Raw genomic sequence first — 16,574 nt, 5'->3', positions numbered from 1 at the left:
AGTTCGTCCGCGGATTGTGAACGCTGTCGAAAAATCGAATGCTGCCAAATCAGATGTTCAAATAGCGATTTGTAGAAATGACAACGGGTTCGCTTCGCTAGACATATGTGGCCAGCGAGATCTTTTAGAATATTTTAGATTATGTATCGTGTAAATTTTCATACTAACGTTGTATTGCCGTGTTGTCAACGAGAGCTTGTGGATTTGAACCTATCGGTTTCGAAGCGATGAGAAGATGTTCCGAAACCTAAGATTGACGTTCGGAAAAATTAGACACGCGAAACCTTTCCAATTATGTGGACGATACATGCAAAGCTTGAGGGAACCTGCTCAACCTTTAAAACGGTGTCCAAAATGGGTTTGCGTGGAAGATGCAGTAAAGCTCATAAATTCAGGTGTTTATAGTCGCATTACATTTTAGTAGACCGATTTAGATTATATTTTCCGTATAGAAAAGAATTATTCTTTTCCATAAACGTTTTTAATCGAATAAAATTAACAATTTGTTTAGAAAATTAAGGCTAATTGAATTCTAGTTTATAATATATTTCTAATTTAACATGGTTGTCCTAATTTTTAAATTCTAATGTATGAATAAAGAATACAATAGCCTAAGGCCTAAACTTTTTCCCTTTAATACATATGTAGAGAACATAAATTGTATTATTACAAGTGTTGCTGTAAAACAGATGGTTCTTGTAAATGAACTAATTTCTTTTCCAGAGCATTTGGTTTTCATACAAGGTGGTGCGGCCACGCCGATGGAATTAGTGCGCGCCATGACCGAGCACGGAGTGTGCAATAATTTGCGTGGGGTCAGATTAGTACATATGAGTCTCGAGGGGGATACACCGTTCGCCAATCCGGAGTTTGAGAGTACGGTATTTGCGATATTTAATCCCCAACGATAACACGATGCCTGATAATTGAGAAATAAGTAACAAGTCTGCGACGATATTCAAGAGCACTTCAGGTCTATCAGTCTGTACGTGGGCACTTCTCTGAGGGAGGCAGTGAACGAGGGACGGGCGGACTGCATCCCGGTGTTCTTGCACGAGACGCCGAGGTTGTTCTTTGAGAAAAAGATCGTGCCAGACATTGCGCTAATCCACGTGAGCATGCCGGACGCGCGTGGATTCTGCTCGCTCGGCGTGAGCGCCGATTGCACCCGTGCCGCAATTTGCACTGCCAAAGTCCTCATCGGTCCGTCCCGAATTAATAATAATAATATTGATAACGCTGATGATAATAATCATAATAATTGTAACAAGACAAAACCTATCTTAATCTATATGTTGAGATCAGGAAACTTGGAAGGCGTTAATTAACTATCAATATTATTTTATAATGTCTTTTGCTACGATATTAATATCTTCAAATAATTTTAACATCATTAAAAAGGTATTCTTTTTCAGCGCAAGTAAACGAGCACATGCCGAGATCATTCGGCGACACGCTGATCCATTCGAGTCACTTTGACTGGGCGGTGAGATACGACTGTCCTCTGCCCTGCGTCGCTTGTCCACCGCCAAACGATCTCGAGCAAGAGATCGGTAAGATCATCGCGCAGCGGCTGATCGAGGATGGAGCGACACTGCAGCTTGGTATCGGCTGCATCCCTGACGCGGTGCTCTGCGCCCTAGTAAATCACAAAGACCTGGGTATACATTCTGAAATCATTTGCGACGCGATGGTCGACCTGGTCCTTCACGGTAACATCACGAACAAGTGGAAGACCAGGCACAGAGGACGCATAGTGAGCTCTTTCGGCATCGGCACGAAAATATTGTACGATTTCCTGCACAACAATCCAGTCGTTGGTAATTATGACCAATTGGATTACTTCGACGGTTTTCGAAAAAGGACATTCTCGCGTTATCTTACAATTGCAATTATCGCCACGCTAGAGATGCTAGCGATCAATTACGTAAACGATCCCCGAGTGATCTCGATGCAGCCGAAGATGACGGCCATCAACTCTTGCATCGAGATGGACCTCACTGGCCAGGTGTGCTCGGACAGTTTAGGCTGTAAGATATATTCCGGTTTCGGCGGCCAGCTGGATTTTCTTCGAGGCGCGGCGATCAGTCAGGACGGTCGTGGGAAAGCCATCATCGCGTTTCCCTCAGTCACCAGCCAAGGGGAGAGCAAAATACAACCGGTGCTGAAACTCGGTATGAAGGGGAGATCAGATTCGGCGAACAAATGCTGCGAGATAAATATTTTTATTATTAAATTAATTATTTAATTAATCTACGATATCGACGTGTTTTTTTTTTTACAGGGGCCGGAGTAGTGGTAACAAAAGCTCACGCGCATTACATAGTCACGGAACACGGAGTGGCGGATCTTTTTGGTAAAACCTTACGACAAAGGGCGAATGCACTGATCCAAATTGCGCATCCCGATCACAGAGAATGCCTCGAAAAGGCCGCATTCGAACGCTTGAAATCTAACCCGACGAAATATCTATAATACTTGTGATATGTAAATACAAGTCCGTGTAATAGTCCAAGTCCCATACAAATAATAAATTTTGATAACAAGAATATAACAATGCTGTGTTATAAACTGATAAATTTTGTATATTACAATTAATGATAAAGATAAATATAAATATAATCTCAAAGTCAAAAATACATGTGCTGTGCAGCAGTAGGAACATTCACGTAGCGCAGCTGTAAATGTACTGATCTCGGTAATTTATACTTCGTTTGTAAATTAAATAATCGAATATTTTCGTAAAATAAACGAAACGTTAGAAGTCTATGCCTTCCGGTAGAGTCCCCTCTTTTCTTCTCTTCTCAACGTTCTCGTAATACTCCGAAAAATCTACGTAAGGCTTAATTCTAGCATTTCGCTCCGCCATTCTGGCGCCAGCCGGGTACAAGTCTGACGTCGTTGACGTTTCAGTCGTCGATGTGTCGACGTTGTCCTCTGTGACGCCCGTGCCGGTGCTCGACAAGTCTTCGTTGTCAGGTATGCTGATCGGCGCAGTCTGCACCACGGGATTGAATCTAACCGACTGACTGGTCGGACTCTTCAATGCATGCGGCAGCGGAAAGTTGAAGTTCCTCACCAGGAGAGTTATGTCGTCGCGCTTGCCGGTGGTCATGGTGTTCTGCGTATTGCTCATGTTTACGTCGTGATGAATTCTTACGACCTTGTCGACCACCGCCTGGGCGACTCCGGTTAAAGTCGATTGTACTCGAAACTAGAATCGCAAATATTTCAAAATAAATTTACACGAAATGTTAAATGAGGATTGTTTAATCGAGATTTATTTAGACCAACTATACCTGCTCGACGGCTATCAAGGCCAATTCTTTATTGACTTGATCAGTACCGGTCGCTTCCTCCAACGATTTATACAGACCGCGCGACATAAGCAATAGAAATCTACAGGATTCGTCCAGTTCGATACTTCCATGGATCTCCGGTTGGGCGATAATCGGCTCCGCCATGGAAGCTGTTAGCTCTTCAAACTCTCTATATCCACCTTTGACGAGATAGTTGCCGAGGCAGCGTGTGTTTTCTTGATTTCCAAGATGAGATCCTGCAATATATATTCCAATTTATCAGAATTCCTTTTTATCAAAGCAATTATCAAATGAGTAAAATGTATCAAATTTACCTTGTCTGATCGATTCAACATCCAAGCCCAATTGAGATAATCGCAAAAGCTCATCCTCGTTCCTCAAATCATGATCTACGCTTAATTGTACAACTCTTAAAACTTGATTGCTGTCTGTTTTGCACAACAGTGCCCTGCTGTCTCCGACATTCGCGACGTACAGCCTCCCTCTGTAAACCAAGGCGACCACAGCACTAGTCCCGGCTGACAGCTCGCAGTTCAACGCGTTTAGCTTGTCAACCTGCAAAGAATAAATTGTAATAATGCATTTAAAAAAGTAGCTGCACAATTTTAACGCTACTTGACTAACCAAGCCTGGAAACTTTTGATAGGTCTCATAGGAGGTCAGTCCATCAGGTATGTCGAACTGCAGACTAGCCCGCTCTGCTAATAAATCACCAATTGATTCCAAATATCCTTTCTCAACTGCTATGAATGCTTGCCTGTAGAACAAATACTTTGCATGTAGAAGATCTTTACTAGCAGCTACAACATATTACAAAATATTTCTTATTTAGGGTCATTTTATGTTATATCAATGAAATTCTTACCGGAGAACTTCCTTCACTTCTTCGTCAGTCGACTTGCCATTCAGCTGCCCGAGTAGAATTTCCGCAGCCATCCTTTGCATAGCAAAGCTGGCCGCTTTAGTACCTTCGTGACCATCGAATACAGCATAAAGGAACGTGGAGTCGTCGTATCTACAGTGAAAGCTACGATCCTCAAATGGATGCTCCTCCTGTCGATATCCATCCTCTCGATAGATTTGATTAGTAGAAAAGCCCACCCCTGTGGAACATCACATAAAATTTATCTTCATATTTTAGTAATTCTGCTTAGAACACTTGTCATTAATGCGGTACATTAATTTTTAATTCTCAAATGATTTTTAATGTAATAAATTATCGAAGCATAAATTATAATTGAAATAAACAGTTTTAAAACATAATTTGTAGATTACTTTTTATGACAAGTCCGGCTAAAGATAATAAATATTATCGATAAAAAAAGAGTTAGTGTATTATCTATATATATAAATATGATGACAATAAATTTATTTATAGTTATTGTTCTTGAATTACTATTGTCAAAATTACTTGTTAAAAGATATTGTAATTTATCGAACCAAGAAATAAAAATGTATTCTCTATCAGAAAATTAGCACTATGTCGGAAACGCGAATGTCTATCACTAAATACCTGGCGAACAATGTTAAAATAACATAGTAAAACATACCGGATTGTTTGCAAACTGGTAAATCGTCCGTCCAATTGTACTGGCTGTCCTGAAAGGGCATCGAGGCCGGGCGTTCCGCACTCGCAGACATTTCTTCTTATTTTATCTCAACTCATAATTATCGAAATGCGGTAGAAAATTATTTTGCACGATTCTGCGACGTGCAAAGAGTTAAACCGAACGAAGCAATAACAAACATGTGCACTCAGCTGTCGAAACTCGATATTTGAGCTTTCTGTACTCTTGTTTTTCTGTTCTCTTTCCTTTCCCAAAGACTGGGCATATCGTTATATTTTCTGCGCTGAAAATGAGACAGATACATAATTAGACGTTAGAGAGAAAAAGAAAAAAGATATAAAGTATAAAAAGTTTAATTGCAAAGAACAAACTTGAAAGTAACCTCAAAACTATTCTCTCGTTTTAGGTGCAAAAAAGTGCAACAATGAACGGCTGAAACGAACAGGCTTGTGTCACAATTCTTGTGTACTGAGTTGAAGTCGCGTGGGGTGCAGCGTGTAAAATATTTTAATTAGACAAAATAATAACAAAACACAAGTAATTAGTGCTCTAATATATCGCAGTGTAGCGTTTTTCGGATAATTCCATCGTAGTCACGAATATTTCCATAATGGAGAATCAGAATAACAAGGAACCTCCGTTAAAGGTTAGTTAATCAAAAGATATTTTGTTATATATATATATATATATATATATATATATATATATATATGTGGATTCTATTTTATAATATATGCATTTTACTATATAATCAAGTCCTCTTTTAAATCTTTAAGTATTTTGTGTTTCAACTTATATTTCTTTCATGATTTTTATGTATTTAAAATTATGTATGTGTATAAAATCGTTTTCAATGCAGAGGTACAGAAGGGAAAGGGAAGAGGACAGCCTTTTGGATACAGATGATGATTACGAGCCATATGTCCCTGCCAAGCATCGTAAAAAGCAGTTGCTCACGAAACTGGGTAAGCTTGGACAGTTGAAAGAGGAAGCTATCAATGGTGTCGGCAAGAGCAGCAGCGAGAATGAGAAGGATGATGGCGACAACGACGACGGACAGGTCTGGGGAAGAAAATCCAACATCTCTCTTCTCGACCAACACACCGAATTGAAGAAATTAGCTGAAGGTACAAAATCTCCACGAACATAATTTTAACGAGCGTTAACAAAGAAACATTACAATTTAAGTACAACTAATTCATAAAATTGTAACAGCTAAAAAGGAGAGTGCCATGGAGAAGCAGCTGAAAGAGGAGGAGAAGATCCTGGAAAGCGTGGCTGAGAATAAAGCTCTGATGGGCGTCGCTGAGTTGGCCAAGGGTATTCAGTATAAGGATCCTATCAAGACCAATTGGCAGCCACCGAGGGTGATACTGAATCTCGGCGAGATGCGTCACGAGAGAGTACGTAGAAAGCTCAGGATACTTGTGGAGGGTGACGAAGTACCGCCACCCTTGAAAGCCTTCAAGGAAATGAAATTTCATAAAGGAATCTTGTACGGACTGGAACAGAAGGGTATTATCAAGCCAACTCCCATCCAAGTCCAAGGAATACCCACAGTGTGAGTCTCTAACTACAATGATATTGATATTATTGTGCCAATTGACTGTATAATATATTGAGCGAATGGTACAAATATTAAATACTTGCAGATTATCTGGTCGCGACATGATCGGTATAGCTTCCACCGGTAGCGGTAAAACGTTGGTGTTTGTTTTACCCATCATTGAATTCTGTTTAGAACAAGAAATCGACATGCCGTTCATTAAAAAGGAAGGGCCTTATGGTAAATATTCGCAATAATGAATAGGTAGAATAGTATCTGATTAATGAATACATACATTCATATTTTCTAATCTGTAGGCTTAATAATATGTCCTTCGAGAGAATTGGCTAAGCAAACCTATGACATAATAAAGCATTACACCAATAGCTTAAGGCACGTGGACTGTCCAGAAATACGCTGCTGCTTGGCAATCGGGGGTGTGCCGGTTTCGGAGTCATTAGCTATAATCAACAAGTTAGTACTTATTATTATTGTTAATTATATTTTTGATATTTCTATCTTTAATACGTCACAATATTACTATTAATATGTCAAAAACTTATTTTTTTATGTTATTTATAGAGGCGTACATATAATGGTAGCGACACCGGGACGACTGATGGACATGTTACATAAAAAGATGGTCACTTTAAGTGTATGCCGTTATCTTTGCATGGACGAGGCGGATCGCATGATAGATATGGGATTCGAGGAAGATGTGCGAACAATATTTTCATTTTTCAGGGTAATTATTATTTCGCATTTTTTTCACGCAAGATTTTATCTTGTGCAGTATGGAAAGATCAAATATTTATTAAAATGATAAAAATAATAACTATAAAATAATAACTTTGTCCATCGCAGGGTCAGAGGCAAACGCTTTTATTCTCCGCTACTATGCCGAAAAGAATTCAAAACTTTGCACGTTCGGCGCTGGTGAAACCCGTAACGATAAACGTTGGCCGCGCCGGCGCCGCATCAATGAATGTGATACAGGAAGTGGAGTATGTCAAGCAAGAGGCTAAGATCGTTTACCTCTTAGAATGTTTGCAAAAGACTGCGCCGCCGGTCTTGATATTCGCAGAGAAGAAGCGCGACGTGGACGCTATCCACGAATATCTGCTCATAAAAGGAGTGGAAGCTGTAGCGATACATGGAGGAATAGGTACATGATATTTTGAGTACATTTTATTTAACCTTAGTATGATATAAAATCATCGCAGTATTACCGATAAATCGTATTAGCCCTTCAAAATTAATAAATATCATGAAAATGAATTAAATATATTCGTTCATTTCATTATGTGCTTTCAGATCAGGAAGAAAGATCACGTTCGGTGGAAGCATTTCGCGCGGGTCGAAAGGACGTGCTCGTTGCGACAGACGTTGCATCGAAAGGTCTTGATTTCGCTGATGTGCAACATGTTATTAATTACGACATGCCGGACGATGTAGAAAATTACGGTAATATATTGTGATAAATGAAAAATGGTGATTTCAGGAAAGATACTGAAAGAGACTGTTTTATGTATTTTTGTAATTTTTAGTGCACAGGATCGGACGAACTGGCCGTTCCGGGCGTACTGGTACAGCTACGACTTTCATCAATAAAGCAAACGATGAATCGGTGCTGCTCGATCTTAAACATCTACTGATGGAAGCGAAGCAAAAGGTGCCACCGTTTTTGCTGGAACTCTGCTCGGAGAACGAAAAATACCTCAATCTAGGAGGTAAGACAATAGTGGATGATTTATGTTTTTCTTTTAGCCTTTTTTTTCTTCTCATCATGAATTTATGTCGTTCTATTGTAAAGAAATCTTAAAAATGTTTTTCTTATTTTATCGCAGACGAACGCGGCTGCAGTTATTGTGGTGGACTGGGACACAGGATCACAGAGTGTCCGAAATTGGAGGCTGTGCAGAATAAGCAGGCGTCCAATATTGGGCGTCGCGATTATCTGGCCAGTAATGCCGCCGATTACTAAGCGTAATGGATACATTTTAAATAAAATTGTATTTTTTGTAAATATGTATATATAAAATTCTATTTCTATGATAATGCTATTTAGGCAGTAGTCGAACAAAAAAATAAAATAAATAAAATAAGCATTCGAATTAAACACTATATATAAATATCGATTTATTAATTTGCCATTCGGTTATACACCCCGTACAATAATTTCCATTCACAATATTGTAATTTTTTAAAAATTACTAGATCGAATCTTCAGTATTACGTCACTAAAAATAAAATTTTATTCGATACAAAAGTCGCATAAAGCAGGAAGATTTTCTCATTTTCACCAACTTCAGAGATACGGTCATTTCGATCAAGAGATACGTTTTGCGAAAACGAAACAAAAGCCGCTGCGTCTGTCACCAGTGATTTCTTCACATGCTAAATCACACAAACCTTCTAGGCCTGTCATAATACAAAATTCCTGCGTATAATGGCAAATTGAACTGCCCGGCTTTAATTAAGAGCCGGTTGTACCTGTCGGGATGGACCGTTAACATATTGCAAGCTTTCGCAACATGAAAAAATACTGGACCCATTATTTGAGCGCCAAGAAAAATCGTCGCGCTAACCGGAAAAGTTTATCCTTCGGAAACTCCAGAAAATACATTTTTACAAGGTTTCTTAAAGCAATTATTCGACGGAAGTCATTATGTATTTTGGATTATTTTCTTTGATAGCATTAAATAAACGATCAGTGCACAAATGGTAAAGGCGGATAAGCCGTATATATCGTTGTTTTACAATAAAATCGTATAATAAAGCAAAAATATTATATTAAAAGTATTGTATCATATATTAATCCTCGCATGTAAAGAATTACTTAACATCGACAATGGCGAGCCGGAAACCGCGAATTCAACCTGCTCTCACGAAGACGCAGGCACTACGGCAGGCGAGGAGTGCCACTATAGTAAAAGAGTATGAGCAAAAGCAGGAAGCGGTGCGACAGCCACAGCCAGTCTTGGCAGAACCCGGCAGAAGACGTCGAGCTCCGGCTCCAGCCGAGCCGAGGAGAGTCGACTTTGCCAGACCGGCTATGACGAAGGCGATGATGGCCCGGGTGAAGCAGGCGGAGAAGTTCAAGCAGGAGTATGAGCGTAAACGGGAAGAGGCCATGCCGGTGCGAAGGGTGCCAAGGAGGACACCTGCGCCGATCGGCGGTGATCCTAGGTGAACTTCGAAAATTATGCACGGCTTTCGTCGTACGTTACTTCAGCTGAGAGTCTCCGAAACTATGGTTTCGCACGTTGCTTCTTGAAGCAATCATAAAAGAGTTTTTCTTAATACGCGTCTGAAATATGTTTTATAATTTTTTTTTCACACCTCTACAGATTTGGTAGAGAGAGGCCACGACCTACTAGACGCGCCCCGACGCCGTCTCCGCCGGTTTCGCCTCCTAGACCAGCGAGAAGGCCAGAAAGACGAGTGCCTCCGGGGAGAAGAGCGCCGGAACCGCTCCCGACTATCCCGGAAAGGACTAGAGAACTAGCGAGGTCCATGAACGCTCAGGTGATCCAAGCCGAACCGGTTGGCGAGGGCCCGATTGACAGCATTGTGATACCGCCGAGATCGGTGAACGAGAATCGCACTACCATCGTCAGCATCCCTCAACCACCTGCGGCGGGCGTCGAGACGGCAACATCCGAAGTGGCGAACCGCTCGATTCGAGTGATCAGGTGACTTGAGGGCATCCCGATGATGACGTTCTGGGAAAAGTAGACGAATAGAAATAGAAATAGATCGAAAGAAATCCACATTCCTGAGATGGAAAATTCCGGATCCCCTTATTATACTCCTTTTTGTCTTAACAAAGAGTTCAAATGCGTTAAAAAAGATTTTATCTTCCACTGTAATTTTATGGCAAGACGTCGTCAAGTTTAACGAACTAAATTCAGTGATAAATATTGAGAATTTCATTGCTTGTGGAAAAAATATTTCCAGAGAATTTCCTTTTATTTGTTTATTTCTTAGACTAGTAATGCAATGTTTCAATGGCCTGTTGATCATGGGTATTGTTGGATAGTGAGACTCTCGATGAGCAAGATGCTGCAGAAGCGGCCACGGTACAGGGCAAGTTGGAGGACTTGCAGCAAGCAAGACGGGACTTTGTGATGGCCGTGGCGAATGTTGGCGGTAACGCTGTAAAACTTGCGGAAGAAGAGAGACCTAGATATATTTACAAGTGAGAATATCATGAGAAAAAGAAAAAACAAAAAGTTCAAGTTTTGCAAGTTAAAACGTGCTGTCAAATAAATACGCAAATCTGTAGTTTTAGTCGAGTTTTACGAAAGTTAATGAATCACAGAGATAGAAATGTAAACCGATCTAGCCGTATCAACATAAATAACAATTCAAAATCGATGAGAAAGAACAAAGGGGGGAGAAAAATTCTCTGATAAAGTTTCATTATTTTTACTCGTCAGTGAAAGAGCCATCAAGTTTATCAATGTCGTTTGATGTAGAGTCCCTGACATCGAGAGCGAGATGTTCCGTGTCGAATACGGCCGAGAACATCCAAGTGTCGTGGCGGGTCGCGAATTCGCCCAGAGAAGCATGGCTGGTATCAGGGCGCGTGAGGAAGCTCGTCAAGCCGAACGGGAGTTCGAGAGGATAGCTCAGGAGCCGTTGCCGGAGGATCTGCGCTTTGATGTGCCGTTCGAGGAGGAGTTTTTACGCGAGGGCGATATATCTTGGGAGGAGGAAGAGGACATGCCGCTTCCGTCCAGGATAAAGACCACCATGCGCGATATACCAAGGCGCGAGGCACCCTATGAATATCCCCCTTTCGACCCGGAGGAGCTCGAGAGGTTCTTCGACGTGGAACAATACCCACCAAGTCCGCCACGTGGACCACCACCTGGTCGCGAGCATCTACCGCCGGATCTTTGGGAGTTAGAGGATCCTTGGGCAACGTGCGGCGTCTGTCCGAAGCGAGAATTGTCCGATCTCATCCGCTTCGAGAGCCCTTAGTCCTTCGTCTGCCGCATACATGCTGATCTGATAGACTTGTTTCCGTTCCCGAGATTCCATGATGTTCTGGAGCAAAAGTATGGTCGAACTTGAATGTATGGTCTCATTTTCTTTCGTAGATTTGTATATTGTATTGAAATAATTTGTAGAAGCATAATGAGGGAATCTAATGAGAAAGATAAGTCGCTTGAGTGTTAAACGGTCGCAGAAACACGAGGAATCATCCATTATCAACATCCGTCCTGCATTTATCACTAAGAAACTGTCCTGTACAATATATAGATTTTAGATTTTGAAATAAATATTATAGATGTAAAAAACATACTTGACTCCTATATTTAATTTGTCTTTCAAATTCGGATAAATTGACAAAGTTTGTAATTTATTTTGAAATATATACACTGTAAATAAAAATATATTATAAAAGAAACATGCGTATAAAATCTATATACAAATAAAGAACAAACTATAATCACCTTTAAATTACGCGATTTATTTCTTTCATATTTTAATTTCACATCTCGATATCATTAAGCCAAGAAATACACTCAAAATTGTTTGGAAGAAAATCTAACAAACAAATTCATCTAACAAAAAAGTTATCAAAGAAACTAGAAGACAAATCGTAGTATGCGTCTCATTGTTATAATTAGAGACGGGTTGCGGTGCCATTTTCCCCACTCCAAGGGTGTGCTAGCGGCCGAGTGCCGTGAGAATAATTACATAAATAAATAAATATATTTGCTACGTTACACCGCTAGACCGGCACGGTGTAGAGGTACTCCTTCTCACGACTGCTGGCACGCGCTTGGAATAGGGAAAACGGCACCGCGATCCGGTCTCTAGTTATAATTGTATCCTCAACTTTCTACCGCATATCAAGCAACATATAATTTTCAAATGTTACATCGTAAAAATGTCCAACACAGCAGTATCGACAATATAATGGTTTACTTTTGAGACAGACACGCGTGTAGACGAAATGATAGATTAATATTAACGATTCTTGACATACTATAATTTCGTACCCTTTGCGACAGGAGCAAATATAGAAAGAATCAATGGAGAGTTGTCTATTGCATCTCTTTGTACGATTTTTCGCAGTTCTTTCGGAGAAACTGAATAATCATGTTGGAAAATTTTCTGCGAGAATACAATACCAACTCGATATTATTGTCGACCACAGGTCTTTGGCCGTTTCAAAATAAGCTCGTGAAAAATTTAATATGGACTTTCTGCTTTTTAGTTGAAATGAGTTATTATCCACTCGAGGTAATGAGTATTAATCGACACATTCTATTGAAACAAAAAATACTTTCAAGCACTGTTGACTTTTATTATTTTTTATCGTACATATATAAGCTATAACATCGTATCACATATACATTTTATACAGATATTACTATTGTATGATCATTCGGACGATGCACAATTAATTTTTGACGGTTGCTTTCAAGTTTTAATCTCGACCTCGTTCGTCGCAAGACATTTGAATGGCATTTTGAATTATGACAAGGTACGGGTTTCAAAAATCGTGTTATTTTTGATAGCACAATTTCTTTTTGATTATGTTTACTTCGTTTATGTTTTGTTAAAACTATTTGAGATATAATATATATTAAATCGTTTCTCCACGTTTCTGTTATAATCAGTTGCGATGGATGTGCGAAGCCATCGACGAGCACTGGAATATATTTACGGATGATATAGAAATTCGAGTCATGAAAGAATATTCCATGCTGTCGCGAAAATTGGTAAAATATTATTTAAGTAAGTACACATATTGCTAAGAATGAAACGTTAATGTCATATGCTGATAGAATAATGTAATGTAAAAGTAAGAATGTTATACGAAATTTTAATTTTATAAAAACAAAGTTGACTGAGAAATCTAGATTTCTATTGCTGGAAATTAATGTATTACGAAAGCAAAATAAAATTTAATAGGATTTCTTTGCTAAGTACAAATCCGTTGCAGATTTAAACGGTGATAGAGCTCTAGAACTGCTTATAAATTAATATTGAAGAATTGATGTTGAATGAATAAAGCATTTCTTTTTCATAATATTACAGTACTACTTTATATCACGTTATTGGTGCTCATAATAACGCCGTTAACACCGATATTCTTAGATGTCATAATGCCTCTTAACGAATCACGTCCGCGATTCTTCGTCATCGAAGTCGAATTTAGAGTGAATAAAGATGAATATTTTCTACCAATTTTTTGTTACATTTCCGCTCTAGCTATTGTGAGTATAAACATCACGGTAGGCGTTGATACAATGCATATCGCATGTACCTCGCATGCATGCAGCTTATTTGCGGCTGTCAGGTAAGCAGATGAAGTATGAAGATAAGACGTATATGATAGAACACATGTAACGCTCTATTATTATTACAATTATTATTATTACAATTAACAAGATTCTGATTTTATATTATATATATTTTCTGAAAATCTATTGTATATAATATATGTATATTAGGGTGGAGCGAAAAAAAATTTTTTTGAATTTTATAACGCTACTAGGCGGAAAAGATGCGAATATGTCTAAAACTAATATCTGTAAAATTTCAACTTGATCGGAGCTCATCTTCTGTCTCCAACTTTTTTTTGAAAATTTTACTAAGAGCAAAATTTTGAAAATTAAATAAAGACGCAGCTAAAGATTTGTGGACTGTTGATGAAAATAGAGTTAAAACTTCCAAAAAATTTTCAGCTGCGTCTTTTTTTTAATTTTCAAAATTTTGCTCTTAGTAAAATTTTCAAAAAAAAGTTGGAGGCAGAAGATGAGCTCCGATCAAGTTGAAATTTTACAGATATTAGTTTTAAACATATTCGCATCTTTTCCGCCTAGTGGCGTTATAAAATTCAAAAAAAATTTTTTTTGCTTCACCCTACAGTTAGTAAAATTTTCAAAAAAAAGTTGGAGGCAGAAGATGAGCTCCGATCAAGTTGAAATTTTACAGATATTAGTTTTAGACATATTCGCATCTTTTCCGCCTAGTAGCGTTATAAAATTCAAAAATTTTGTTTTTTATATGCAAGTTCGCTCCACCCTAATGTATATGCTATGTGTTATACGTATTTTATTTGATTTGTGCAAAATACTGCCAAATTTATTTCGCAGTAAGCAAATGGAAAATATAATTTCAAAAGTGGACAATAACAATGATACTAGCGAAAATAAACATGGTATGAATGAGGAACTTGAAGAAATGATATACTGGAAATACATAATATGTTTAAAAAAACATCAGCTTGCTATAAAGTAAGCAATTTTGGTGAAATTGTTTCTTAATTTATCTTTTATATATAATATTGATATGATGTTACAGCTTATACTCAAAAGTTAATTTGCTAACATTATTTCTATTCCGTAGATTTGTTGATATATTAAATGCATCGTATCAGGTATATGCATTAACTTTTTTAATAATAGTTATTGGAACCATGAGTGTAATTGGACTTCGAGTAAGTATTATAATTGCACATATAATATGTAATATACTCTCTTCTAATATATAGAATATAAATTCACAATCATGTAAAATAATAAAAACTGTTATATACAGCTGGATTTCTATATTTCCTATTCATTTGAGATCGAGTTAGATTGATTTTAATTAAATTTCTATTTATATGTACAATTTTTTCAACGCAATTTATTGAAAACTCTAATAAATATTAATACAAAAATCTTACTAATATTTACATACTATAAAATTAAAGTTCTTTATTTAAAATAATAGTGTAATTATATATTGTGAATAGTTATGTATTACTTTTTATCTGTTATAGATCCTTTATATATTAGATCAATTGGAAACAGTGATAAAGTTCGTGCTTATATTAATGGTATCATTGAGTAGTCTGTTGATCACATGTTACTCCGGACAGAGAATAATGGATGAAAGTCAGAAAATATTCTATGGAGCGTAATAATTATTTTATACCATAACACACGTATTGGAGCTTATGCAGCTTTTCTTCATACAGAATTATGCAGCAATAATTTTTTCTATAAGCATAGCATAAGATCGCTTAAATGTAAAATTTAATTTAACCGCTGCCATTTAAAATAGTCTTGATAAAAAACATAATTTAAAAATTTGATTAATATGGAAGCAACGAATAATTTAAGTACTTTATAATCTTGTAATTTTTAATTAAGTAACCTTAAGTAATCTTAGAAATTCTTTTGTAATACATTTTTTTCACACACATCTGTCATATTATACGTAATGACAATCGCGTCTGGAAAAAATTGTATTAATTTTCCCCTTTAGCATAATATCTCCTGAAGAAATAATAAATTCTTTTCAAGTATCTATCATGTTACACGTACTAACAATCGCATCTTGGAAAAATTGTTTCAATTTTCCACTTGTGAGGATAATTTTCCTTAAACATTTAACTTAAAGTTAATTATTCAATTTACGATTGCAGATACGCTGCAGAATGGTACGAGTTCTCACCTAGACTAAAATCTTTATTGATAATAACTCTTTACAGAAGTAGTACACCATGCGAATTAAAGGCAGGCAATATGATTTCGTTATCCATCGCGACTTATGCAATGGTAAGTAAAATACAGTGAAGTCACTTTTTTATGACAATGTTATGTATATTAATCTGCAATATAATTTATCCATTCATTTTAAGGTGGTACGAATGTCTATGTCTTACTACACAGCGTTATTATCAATACAAGACTGATTATTGAGCGTTTAATTAGTTTTTCATCGATACATCTTTGTTTTGTCTCAATGACAATAAATTAGTAGTAAAGAGATTTGCGGTGCTATATTTATTCAATAATGCAATTATAAGTTTTATCCGATCGGATACTTCTTATGCGATTTTCATTAAACACAGTATTCTGTTATTCAGTAGTTGTATTATAAATTAAACTATTATAAAGCTAGTTTGTTTATGCTATATGCTTTCCTTCGTTAATTTTATCGGTCAGTTATTGAGTTTCCTTATTTCTTAAACATTTAAAATGATATTGATTTCTTATATTTGATATTATATTTTTCATGGTAATATCATTATTTTTCTGAGCTTTGTGAATCTTTATATAAAATTGATCTTTGCTTTCTGTATGTTCTCTAACTTTCTCTATTCTTTTGGATTATTATATA

General features: G+C 37.3%; 5 protein-coding genes across 8 annotated transcripts; 4 read left to right on the top strand and 1 right to left on the bottom strand.

The window, feature by feature from the left end:
* Positions 1-68: 68 nt before the first annotated feature.
* LOC139775667 (succinyl-CoA:acetate/propanoyl-CoA:succinate CoA transferase) lies at positions 69-2,769 on the top strand. Of its 2 annotated transcripts, XM_071711869.1 has the most exons (6): positions 69-395; positions 724-876; positions 964-1,203; positions 1,416-1,820; positions 1,908-2,174; positions 2,285-2,769. In XM_071711869.1, exons 1-6 carry the CDS (start codon positions 236-238, stop codon positions 2,473-2,475), a joined length of 1,416 nt encoding a protein of 471 aa, XP_071567970.1. In that variant the 5' UTR covers positions 69-235; the 3' UTR covers positions 2,476-2,769. The 2 variants fall into 2 exon arrangements, with proteins under 2 accessions (XP_071567970.1, XP_071567969.1); XM_071711868.1 differs by lacking the exon at positions 69-395 and having other exon boundaries at positions 417-876; positions 1,416-2,174.
* LOC139775669 (TGF-beta-activated kinase 1 and MAP3K7-binding protein 1) lies at positions 2,210-11,388 on the bottom strand. Of its 3 annotated transcripts, XM_071711872.1 has the most exons (8): positions 6,730-6,780; positions 6,539-6,621; positions 4,871-5,171; positions 4,186-4,423; positions 3,945-4,077; positions 3,635-3,875; positions 3,300-3,556; positions 2,210-3,214 (listed from the first exon to the last, which is right to left on the bottom strand). In XM_071711872.1, exons 3-8 carry the CDS (start codon positions 4,959-4,961, stop codon positions 2,759-2,761), a joined length of 1,416 nt encoding a protein of 471 aa, XP_071567973.1. In that variant the 5' UTR covers positions 4,962-5,171; positions 6,539-6,621; positions 6,730-6,780; the 3' UTR covers positions 2,210-2,758. The 3 variants fall into 3 exon arrangements, with proteins under 3 accessions (XP_071567973.1, XP_071567972.1, XP_071567974.1); XM_071711871.1 differs by lacking the exons at positions 6,539-6,621; positions 6,730-6,780 and adding an exon at positions 11,287-11,388; XM_071711873.1 differs by lacking the exons at positions 6,539-6,621; positions 6,730-6,780 and adding an exon at positions 5,271-5,367.
* Abs (ATP-dependent RNA helicase abstrakt) lies at positions 5,393-8,558 on the top strand. The gene is made up of 10 exons (XM_071711858.1): positions 5,393-5,534; positions 5,748-6,015; positions 6,104-6,449; positions 6,541-6,674; positions 6,752-6,908; positions 7,017-7,179; positions 7,299-7,599; positions 7,749-7,898; positions 7,982-8,164; positions 8,282-8,558. The coding sequence occupies exons 1-10, from the start codon at positions 5,499-5,501 to the stop codon at positions 8,416-8,418; spliced, it is 1,875 nt and encodes a 624-aa protein (XP_071567959.1). The 5' UTR covers positions 5,393-5,498; the 3' UTR covers positions 8,419-8,558.
* On the top strand, positions 9,286-11,423 carry LOC139775673 (uncharacterized). The gene is made up of 4 exons (XM_071711879.1): positions 9,286-9,623; positions 9,785-10,129; positions 10,477-10,635; positions 10,916-11,423. Exons 1-4 carry the CDS (start codon positions 9,286-9,288, stop codon positions 11,421-11,423), a joined length of 1,350 nt encoding a protein of 449 aa, XP_071567980.1.
* A 1,318-nt stretch (positions 11,424-12,741) lies between these two features.
* LOC139775679 (odorant receptor 2a-like) lies at positions 12,742-16,272 on the top strand. Its single transcript, XM_071711893.1, has 6 exons — positions 12,742-13,758; positions 14,558-14,698; positions 14,811-14,901; positions 15,229-15,365; positions 15,877-16,009; positions 16,093-16,272. Exons 1-6 carry the CDS (start codon positions 13,463-13,465, stop codon positions 16,144-16,146), a joined length of 852 nt encoding a protein of 283 aa, XP_071567994.1. The 5' UTR covers positions 12,742-13,462; the 3' UTR covers positions 16,147-16,272.
* The last annotated feature ends 302 nt before the right edge of the window (positions 16,273-16,574 follow it).

Source organism: Temnothorax nylanderi, unplaced genomic scaffold (assembly GCF_030848795.1).
Source record: "Temnothorax nylanderi isolate EJ_2023f unplaced genomic scaffold, tnyl_v1.0 TNYL_tig0102_pilon, whole genome shotgun sequence".
In the NCBI taxonomy this organism is placed as follows: Eukaryota; Metazoa; Arthropoda; class Insecta; order Hymenoptera; family Formicidae; genus Temnothorax; species Temnothorax nylanderi.
Note: the sequence above shows the minus strand (reverse complement) of the source record. Positions and strands in the feature narration are given on the sequence as shown.

Excerpts from the sequence above, each read along its gene's own strand:
- LOC139775673 (XM_071711879.1), top strand. The coding sequence starts at position 9,286 with ATGGCGAGCCGGAAACCGCGAATTCAACCTGCTCTCACGAAGACGCAG. Across the intron at positions 9,624-9,784 it reads CCGATCGGCGGTGATCCTAG|ATTTGGTAGAGAGAGGCCAC; the intron begins GTGAACTTCGAA and ends ACACCTCTACAG. Across the intron at positions 10,636-10,915 it reads AGACCTAGATATATTTACAA|AGTCCCTGACATCGAGAGCG; the intron begins GTGAGAATATCA and ends CGTTTGATGTAG.
- LOC139775669 (XM_071711871.1), bottom strand. The coding sequence starts at position 4,961 with ATGTCTGCGAGTGCGGAACGCCCGGCCTCGATGCCCTTTCAGGACAGC. Across the intron at positions 4,424-4,870 it reads ACCAGTTTGCAAACAATCCG|GGGTGGGCTTTTCTACTAAT; the intron begins GTATGTTTTACT and ends GATGTTCCACAG. Across the intron at positions 3,557-3,634 it reads TGTTGAATCGATCAGACAAG|GATCTCATCTTGGAAATCAA; the intron begins GTAAATTTGATA and ends TATATATTGCAG.
- Abs (XM_071711858.1), top strand. The coding sequence starts at position 5,499 with ATGGAGAATCAGAATAACAAGGAACCTCCGTTAAAG. Across the intron at positions 6,675-6,751 it reads TAAAAAGGAAGGGCCTTATG|GCTTAATAATATGTCCTTCG; the intron begins GTAAATATTCGC and ends TCTAATCTGTAG. Across the intron at positions 7,180-7,298 it reads CAATATTTTCATTTTTCAGG|GGTCAGAGGCAAACGCTTTT; the intron begins GTAATTATTATT and ends TGTCCATCGCAG.
- LOC139775679 (XM_071711893.1), top strand. The coding sequence starts at position 13,463 with ATGAATAAAGCATTTCTTTTTCATAATATTACAGTACTACTTTATATC. Across the intron at positions 14,902-15,228 it reads TGAGTGTAATTGGACTTCGA|ATCCTTTATATATTAGATCA; the intron begins GTAAGTATTATA and ends TATCTGTTATAG. Across the intron at positions 16,010-16,092 it reads CCATCGCGACTTATGCAATG|GTGGTACGAATGTCTATGTC; the intron begins GTAAGTAAAATA and ends ATTCATTTTAAG.
- LOC139775667 (XM_071711868.1), top strand. The coding sequence starts at position 591 with ATGAATAAAGAATACAATAGCCTAAGGCCTAAACTTTTTCCCTTTAAT. Across the intron at positions 877-963 it reads CGCCAATCCGGAGTTTGAGA|AGCACTTCAGGTCTATCAGT; the intron begins GTACGGTATTTG and ends ACGATATTCAAG. Across the intron at positions 2,175-2,284 it reads ACAACCGGTGCTGAAACTCG|GGGCCGGAGTAGTGGTAACA; the intron begins GTATGAAGGGGA and ends TTTTTTTTACAG.